Source organism: Enhydra lutris, unplaced genomic scaffold (assembly GCF_002288905.1).
Source record: "Enhydra lutris kenyoni isolate GAN:26980312 unplaced genomic scaffold, ASM228890v2 scaffoldscaffold42, whole genome shotgun sequence".
NCBI classification, from domain to species: Eukaryota; Metazoa; Chordata; class Mammalia; order Carnivora; family Mustelidae; genus Enhydra; species Enhydra lutris.
Window position 1 is genome coordinate 15,115,754 of NW_019154126.1, and position 10,178 is coordinate 15,125,931.

Genomic DNA, 10,178 nt, shown 5'->3' on the forward strand with positions numbered 1-10,178 from the left:
GAGATCATATGATAGTTGTCTTTCTCCGATTGACTTATTTCGCTAAGCATGATACCCTCTAGTTCCATCCACGTCGTCGCAAATGGCAAGATTTCATTTCTTTTGATGGCTGCATAGTATTCCATTGTGTATATATACCACATCTTCTTTATCCATTCGTCTGTTGATGGACATCTAGGTTCTTTCCATAGTTTGGCTATTGTAGACATTGCTGCTATAAACATTCGGGTGCACGTGCCCCTTCGGATCACTGAAAGCATCCGTTTTTAAACTATTAAAGTTGAAATTGTACATATTTTATTTCACTTAGCCAAAAAAAAAGGTCATATGCTTAATCCACCGAGCAAATGAAAAACATCCTATGCTTATGGATTAGAAGAACAGATATCATTAAAATATATATACTACACAAAGCAATCTACAAGTTTAATGCAATCCCTATCAAAATACTACCATCATCTTTCACAGAGCTAGAATAAGCAATCCTAAAATTTGTATGGAAATACAAAAGACCCCAAATAGCCAGAGGAATCTTGAAAAAGAAAAGCAAAGCTGAAAGCATGACAATTCTGGACCTCAAGTTATATTACAAAACTCATGGTCAAGACACTATGGTACTGGCACAAAAACAGACACACAAATCAATGGAACAGAACAGAAAACTCAGAAATGGACCCACATCTATAGGATCAACCAATCTTCTTCAAAGCAGGAAAGAATATCAATGGGGAAAATCCATGTAGTTTTTATTTCTTTGATTTCCTGGTTGATCCGTTCATTATTTAGTAGCATGTTCCTTAATCTCCATGTTTTTGGAATTTTTTCAGATTTTTTTTTCCCTGTGATTGACTTCTAGTTTTTTATTATAGTGGTCAGAAAGGTGCATGGTATGATTTCAAAGTTTTTGCATTTGACCAGGCCTGTTTTGTGACCTAATATGTGTTCTATTCTGGAGAATGGTCCATGTGCAATAGAAAAGAATGAGTATTCTACTGTTTTAGGATGGAATGTTCTGAATATATGTTAGATCCATCTGATTCAGTGTTTCATATAAAGCCATTGTTTCCATGTTGGTTTTCTATTTAGATAACTTATTGATAGAAGTGTTGTGTTAAAGTCCCCTACTATTGTGTTATTATCAATAAGTTCCTTTAAGTTTGTTAGTAAATGTTTTATTTATTTGGGTGTTCCCATATTGGGTGCATATTTACAATTGTTGTATTATCTCCTTTATATTGTATAGTGCCTTTCTTTGTCTTTTGTTACAGTCTTTGTTTTAAAGCCTAGTTTGTCCAGTATAAGTATTGCCACTCTGGCTTTCTTTGGACATCTATTTGATGACGGAAGTTTCTTCATCCCCTCTCATTCAATCTGCAGGTGTTTTTAGGTCTAAAATTGGTCTCTTGTAGGCAAGATACTTGTTTTTTAATCCATTCTGATGCCCTATATATTTTGATTGCAGCATTTAGTCTATTTACAGTCCAAGTAATTACTGATACATGTGTATTTATTGCCATTTTATTACTTGTTTTATCATTGTTTCTGGAGATTTTCTCTGCTCTTTTCTTATCTTTGTCACTTCTGGTCTCTCCTTTCCACTCAAAGAGAACCCTTTAATATTTCTTGAGGGATGATTTAGTGGTCATGAACTTCTCTAGTTTTTGTTTTTCTGGGAAACTCTTTATCTCTCCTTCTATTCTGAATGATAGCCTTGCTGGATAGAATATTCTTAGCTGCAGATTTTTCCCATTCACCACATTGAATATATCACATCAGTCTCTTCTGGCTTGTCAAGTTTCTGTTGAGAAATCTTCACCTTACCTTATGAGTCTTCCCTTTTAAGTTAAGCATTTCTTTTGTTTTACTACTTTTAAGATTGTTTTCTTTATCACTGTATTTTGCAAATTTATTTATAACATATGTTGGTGTTGGCCTGCTTTTGTTGATTTTGGTGGAAGTTCTCTGTGCCCTCTGGATCTGAATGACTGTTCCCTTCTCCAGATTGTGGAAGTTTTCAGCTATTATTTCTTCAAATAAATTTTCTGACCCCTTTTCTCTCTCTTCTTCTGTAACTCCTATAATAATGAATGTTATTATGCTTGATGTAGTCACTGAGTTCCCTAAGTCTATTCCTGTTTTGCATAGTTATTCTTTCTCTCTTTTCTTCAACTTTATTAATTTCTGATTAATTTCCAGTACTTTGTCTTCTAGGTCACTAATTCATTTCTCTGCTTCTTCCAGCCTGCTATTCATTTTGTGAAGTCTGTTTCTTACCTCATATATTGCGCTCTTCATCTCTGATTTTTTTTTTACCACTTTTATTTCTGTGGTAAGGATCTCACTCATGTCTTCTACTCTTTTCTCAAGTTCAGTGAATATCTTTATAACTGTTGCTTTAAATTCTCCATCAGGCATGTTACTTATGTCTGTTTTACTTATATCTCTGGCGATGACTTTATCTTGTTCTTTCATTTTAGATGAATTACTCCATCTTGGCACTTTTTCTAAGTCTTGGCATTCTTCTCTACATTAGAAAAGCCAGGTATATCTTGTGCTCCTGAAAGTACTAGCCTTAAGAAGAAGAAGTCAGGGCCTGGCACTTCAGGGATTGTCCCTGGTATATGTTGTGTGTACTCTGGTGTTGTGTTTTGATTGCTCTATCCTTCAGGCTAGTCATCTGGTCATGTGGTGGGATTTAACGAGGTGTGCTTGTTCTGCTTGTGAAATGAGACCTGATACTACCTCTACCAGAACTGAGGCCCTGCAGAAAGCTCTGGTTGGGAGATGTGTTTGTGGGCAGGGGTTTGTGCTTGTCCTCCAGGGTAGAGGCCCACCACACTGGGAATGATGCAAGCTCAGCTGAGAGGAGTATTCCCACCAGAGTGCATGGGCATGGGGCTTGGTGTACACAAGTTAGGCAGCAAGTGTTGGTGCTATGCTGCTTTCCACAGATGGCCCTGTGTTTATACTGAGGGATAGGGAGGGAGACTGCCAGCCAGCTCCTTGGTTCCTGGAGCAGTGTCACCATCAGCACTTCTTATGGATGCACTCTGAGAACAAATAATCTCCCTCTCATGTTCCCCATGTGTTCTTCAGATCACTATTTCCAAGATCTCTGCCTCTAGGTTTTTCCCCTCCCTTCTCTCCAGGAGCTATGTAGTACCCTCTGAGCTCTATGCCAGCCATGCCCACCTTTAAACTCTGGGCTTTAAGGTCCACTGGTTGCAAGAACTCATGAAATTCAACTTCTCTTACTCCAAGCCAGTAGATTTGGAGAAATGTTCTTTTTGTGCATTCCCCTCGTGCTCCTCTCTCTCTTGCCCTTCCCCATGACCTTCCCCTCTGAAGTACCCATGATTCACATCTTCCCTATACCAAATCTCCACACTTTCTAACTTCTCTGATGTGGTCTTTCCCTTCCCTTCAGTTGTGTTTGTTCTGTCAGTTTTCACGTCAATTTCTGAGATATTTAGGATGGTGTATTATTTAGTTGTATTCATAGGAAGAGGTAAGCCCAAGGCCCTCTTAATCTGTTGTCATCTTCCTCTCCCCAAAACCCAGAAGAATTAATATTTTTAAAAATATTCATATAACCCAAAGCCATCTATAGATTTTTCAGTCACTATACGCGGCATTTCCACAGCAAAGGAAAAGCTATCATAAAATTTGTGTGGAACAACAACAACAACAAAACCATAAATAACCAAAGTTATCTTGAGAAAGAACAAAATTGCAGACATGGACTTGCTGATTTTAAACTACATACTACAAAGCTATTATAATCAAAACTGGCATAAAAACTTCCACACAGACAAATGAAAGAGAATTGAGAGTCCATAAATAAACCAATGCATACAGTTAACTAGTATTTCACAAGGAAGCCAAGAATACTCAAATGAAGAAAGGATAGTCTTTTCAATAAGTTGTGTTGGGAAACTTTAATATCCACATGTGAAAAATAAAATTGATCCTATACATAAAAATCAATTTGAAATAGATTAAAGACTGAACTGTAAGCCCTGAAACCATAAATCTCCTAGAAGACCTAAGGAAAAGGCTCTTTGACATCGGTCTTGGGAATGACATTTTGGATAAGATACCAGAAGCACAAGCAACAAAAACAAGAATAAATAAATAGAACAAATAAAACTTTAAATCTGTGCAGCAAAAGAAGCACTCAACAAAATGAAAAGGAAACCTGCAGAATAGGAAAAAAAAGTTTTTAAACTACATATTGGGTAAAAGAGGTCAATATCTTAAATATGTAACTCAATAGCATTAACACTAGTAATCCCATTATAACTGGGTAGAGAGCCTGAATATATGCCTTTTTCCAAAGAAATTCAAATGGCCAGCAGGTAGATGAACAGATTCCCAACATCACTAATTGTCAAGGAAAGGCATATCAAAACCACAATAAGATATCATCTCACACCTGTTAGAATGGATATTATCAATAAAACAAGAGATAACAAGTTCTGGTGAGAAAGTGGAGAAAAGGGAACCATATTGTTATAGCCAATGGAAAATAATATGGAGGTTCCTCAAAAAAAATAATAGGATTACCATATGATTCAAAATTCCATATTCTGGGTATGTATCCGAAGAAAATGAAACCAGAATCCCAAAGAGATATCTGCACTTCCCTGTCCCTTATAGCGTTAATCACCTTAGCCAAGATATGGAAAAAATCCTACATGTCTTTTTGAAAAATCAATGGATAAAGGAAGGGTGGTAAATACCTACAGGGGAATATTATTCAGCCATAAAAAAGAAGGAAGTACTGTCCTTTGCAAAACATGGATGGACCTTGAGGCTATGATGCTACGTGAAATAAGTCAGACAAAAAATACAAGTACTGTATATTCTTACTTATATATTTGTAATCCAAAATGTACTAACTCATGGGAACATAGAGTAGAATAGTGGTTGCCAGGGACCTGAGAGTAGGTGAAATGGGGAAATGTTGGCCAAAGAGTATAATCTTCAATTTATAGGATTAATAAGTTCTGGGGATGTAATATACAGCATGGTGGCTATTAATACTATACTGTATACTTGAAACTTTCTAAGAGACTACATCTTAAATATCCTCACAACAAATATATATATACATACGATATACATATGTATATATACATATATGTATATATACATATATATTATATATATATAGTGATAGACATGTTGAATTTATTGTGGTATTCAGTTTTCAGTATATAAGTGTATCAAATCATCACATCATAAGCCCTAAACTTATACACACCCTAAACTTATACAATATTATATATAAATTATCTCTCTATGAAGTTGGGGAAACTCAAAAAGGAATTTATGGTTAAGTTTTATAAATGACTTTTTACCTTAAAATAATCTTACATCACTTCTCTTGAGAACTATTGATATAATAACTATATTCAGAGATGACCTACCTTAAATTCTGGGAATGGATCCTACTAGATGATGCCATACTGTTATTTTAATAAACTTCTGATTTTATTTCCTTATTGTTTATTTAAGATTTTTGCATTTATATTCTAAACATGTACTGCGTAACATAGCAATCACTAACCACATAGATATCAAACACTTAAAATGCAGCTAACCTTCATTGAGATGTATTACAACTTTATAATACATGCTTGAGTTTGAAGACCTACTGTGAAAATGACTACTTAAAATATTTCATCAATTTTATTCTTTTATGTGTTGCAATGATATTTTGGATTTATTTTGTTAAATAAAACATTACTAAAATTGATTTTACTTGTTTCTTTTATTTTTAATAAAGGTATTATCTTTAGTTACACATGTAACTTGCATTATATTTCATTGCATTATATTTCTATGTGCATTTTTAATTGCAATTATGCCAGTTATGTCTATTTCAATGTCAATATCTTTGCAATGAATATTTTGACTTTGTAAAAGGAATGCAAAAATTCCCTTTTTATGTACTATGGCATAGAATTTAATTCTTTAAGAATTATAAGGAATTCCATAGATTTAAATGTGGAGGACTGGCCTTTGGAAAGGTTACTTTAATTGTGCATTTCAATTTTTAATTGTTCTTTCCACTTTTTTCTTGGCATATTTTGCTTATTGGTATTTTTTTCTTCCGAAAGTGCTTATTTCCTTAGGATTTTAGAACTTATTTTCCTGTTTCTAGATGATAGATAAATTGGTGGATAAAGAATGATGTTTTACAAAGAAATGTAACCTAGCAATTGACTCTTAAATCTTACCCATGTGTTAACGGTTAATCCTTTCTAAAATTGGGTGAATCTCTTGTGATAATAGCTGATGATTTCTTTTGTCCCATGCTTAAAACTTTTAAATTACTTGAAAATATTTTAAAATCTTGGAATTCCTTACAAATATCTACATTTCTGTATTCTCTTGAGAATTTAGATGATCCAGGAACACCAGGCCTGCATTTGTAACAGGAAGAGTAATAGGTTTTTATTTTTAATAAACATATACTGTCCATTCCCCTTCATTATTCATGCTGCTCCAAACTTAGGCAATTCCATTTCACTCACATTACATGCTCAGTCTGGTCGACATTTGAAACTACTAGCTGGAGAATAGATTTTGGACCCTAAAAGAACAAAATTCATTTCATGTTTTTGTACTTAATAACTATGTGAATTTCTAAAATATTCATAATCTCTTTCAACTCTATTTTCCATATCTGTTAAATGGGATTAAATACCTACTTCCTAGAATTATTATGAATATTAAAGGAGGTAATATTTGAAAAATGCTTAGTATAATACCTAGCACATAGTGGCTATTTAATCAGTTTTAAAAATTATTAGGCACATTTGTATTTAATTGGATAATGTATGTTAAATTGTAAAGTAAATAAAGTTAGGGAGTATCCTTGTGATGAGCACCAGGTGTTGTATGTAAATGCTGATTCACTGAATTAACTAATTGGAATTTCAAAAGAAACTTAAAAAAATAAGGCTAACTCTTCAAACCCTTCAGATTGATGAAGAGGTAGGGGGGGTGGGAGGTTGGGGGAACCAGGTGGTGGGTATTAGAGAGGGCACGGATTTCATGGAGCACTGGGTGTGGTACAAACAATGAATACTGTTATGCTGAAAATAAATTTAAAAAAATGATTAAATAATAAAAAAAATAAGGCTAACTAACTATATAGTAAAATATTTCTAATTAATTTTATGTGTTATAATTTTGCCATAAGCAAAATTTTAGTTTTAAATCAACTAATCTGGTAATCTGTTATTATTCTAGTTAAAAATGAAGCAGCCTCAGAACTTTCAGATACAGCAGATCGTCCAGCAATATATACATCAATTAGTGATCTAATACATCAATTAGATTTAAACAAAGTCATAGGTAAGTAAAGATTTATGATGTTTGGACAAGAAAAACACAGTTTAACAGTTAAACTATTTTAAATCTATCATTCTGTTGTTAAAAGAATATAGTGAACCATGAGAGACTATGGACTCTGAAAAACAATCTGAGGGGTTTGAAGCGACAGGGGGTGGGAGGTTGGGGGAACCAGGTGGTGGGTATTAGAGAGGGCACAGATTGCATGGAGCATTGGGTGTGGTGCAAAAACAAGGAATACTGTTATGCTGAAAATAAAAACTTTTTTTAAAAAAAAGAATATAAGAAATCCAAATGTAAGACAACTTTTCTCAAAAGTAATTTTATTTTAATCAATCAATTAATATTTATCATTAGGTGAATTTTTTATGTACACATTAATCCACCAAACAAGGATTCATTAGGTAATGGTGCATAATGGTTAATTGGTTTTCCTTTCCTGTTTATGAAACAAAAAATATATAGGATTCAACCTACATTGTGAAATTTCATAACAAACTAGATGTTATATGATCAGTTTCTTAGAGAATATAATTCATTTCTTACATCATCTTTTCTAATAACAAGATGGAATAAATAAATGGAGCTTTCACAAAATAGATAATATGGCTGCTTTTTAGCTTATAACCAGGTTGGGACATTTCTAATGGTGAGAAAAAGATGTAAGAAGCTAGAATATGTGTAAAGCTGGTGTGGCCAGTTGACTAGGTACTTTGCAATAAAATATAAACTGAGTATTATGAGACAGTTTCCAAACAACCGCCATAAGGCAGCAAAATAGATGAGGAGGCCCCAAATTCTTGATCTTTAGAAGAAACGTTAAAAACAAAAATCAAACAAGCAAAACTCCAGAAACTGTCAAATCTGACTTTGTCAGAGCAGTGGGAAACAATCAAATGTTTACAGTAACTAAGAGAATGCTACTTAAGAAAAAAAATCTTCAAAATAGTAAGAAAATTTGGTGTAAGTGTGAAGGAGTGCTCCAGCACAAAACCAAACTACAAAGAATAGAAGATCTCCTGGCATTCAAGGCATTGTTCCTAGACCTGCCTTATAGGAAACTCTAAACGGAATCTCTCAGGTTAAAGTGATAGGATGTTAGGCAGTAACTTTAAGTTATATGAAGAAATAAACATTTCTAGTGAAGTTCATGCCAAATATATAAGCCAGCATTACTGAAATTGTAGTTTGTAACTCCACTTTTTATTATATAATATTGTAAAGAAAATATATACAAATAATGCTAACTCAATGTCATTGACCATACAATGTATAAAAATGTTGTTTGTGACAATACAAAAAGAGGGGGGGTGGAGCTGTATAGACATGGTTTTTGGATGTTTGCAGTTAAGTTTGGTATTTATTTAAATTAGGTTGTTATAATTTTAAGAAGTTATACATAATCCCCTTGGTAACCAAAAAGAAAATCTATAGAATATATACAAAGGAAATTTAGAAAGGAAACAAAATATATAGTCCTTTAAAAAATCAATTGAACATGAAAGGAGTCAGTATAAGAGGAAATAGGGGGATAAAAACAAGCTATGAATGGCAGCAATAAATTATTTCTTATCAGTAATTAAAGTGGATTACGTTCTCCAAACTAAAGGCAGAGACTGGTAGAATGCATCAAAACCATTTTCCAAATATATTCTGTCCACAGAGGATTCATTAGATGAATGAAACTGAGAAAAATTTAGACTGATGAAGAAAAAAGAAAGAAGACTCAAATCACTAAAATCTGAATAGAAAGTGGGGATTTTAATACCAATTGTACAGGAATAAAAAGCAATGTAGAACTTTACCTCATTAATCAAATAAGAAAAAAGTCATAATCTCAAAAAATAAATGAATTAAAATTTCTTTATTTGGAATTTGTTTCCTTAAAAAAATACAAAAGACTTTCAGCAACTTAATAGTAAATTATTTTCCTTCTATATTGGAATGAGATATAACTGTGTATTATCACTATTTCTACTCATTATTGTCCTGGTTACCCTAATTGTTACAATAAAGTAAGAAGAAAACTTATAAAAATTCAAAGGGAGAGGTAAAACTCTAAGCTGCAGACAATATGACTGTGCAGTTATTGCAATCTAAAAGAATCCGTAGTCTACACATAAAATCTTAAAATTATCAATTGATTTACAAGATTCCTGGATATAAGATAAAACTATACAAAAGCCGATTTTATATCTATATACTAAAAACACAAAATTAGAAAATGAACATTTTTTAGAGTTATGCAATTTGTATTAGTAGCAAAACAAATGCACTATCTAGGAAAATGATTTTTAAAACATATGTGAGACTCCTGCTATCCAGTCGGAAAGAACTTGGAAGTCCTCACTCCCATACCCAAAACAAGACAAAGCTGAAAAAACTGAAATTCAACAACCAGTAGCTTCATCAGAGAACCGAAGTCATAGGGCGAACCATGACTCCCAAACTATACAGATAGTTGATAGTGAGAATCACTTCTTACTGAAAACAAAAACCAAAACTGGATCCAGCAACTAATAAGAAAATTAAAGTATCATTGAATAATTGCTGGAGAATGGACATGAACTAGAGTGAGAGATAAAATGTTCTAGGATATAGCCTTATATAATATCCCACATTTTTATGATATTTTCCTCCAGGAGCCCTATCAGGTACCTAGGGTGAATAGCAGAAAAAAGAAAGAGGAACAAAAGAAAGAAAGAAAGAGAGAGAGAGAGAGAGAGAGAGAGAGAGAGAAGGAAGGAAGGAAAGAAAGAGAAAAAGAAAGAAAGAAAGAAAGAAAGAAAGAAAGAAAGAAAGAAAGAAAGAAA

At 33.1% G+C, this 10,178-nt stretch overlaps 1 protein-coding gene across 1 annotated transcript in view; it reads left to right on the forward strand.

The window, feature by feature from the left end:
- The window catches only part of LOC111155517 (coiled-coil domain containing 7), a 403,110-nt gene that overhangs the window by 326,592 nt on the left and 66,340 nt on the right, over positions 1-10,178 (forward strand). Inside the window, exon 29 of the mRNA XM_022515688.1 lies at positions 7,264-7,368. Within this exon, the coding sequence (XP_022371396.1) occupies positions 7,264-7,368 (105 nt within the window). The remainder of the gene's footprint in view (positions 1-7,263; positions 7,369-10,178) is intronic.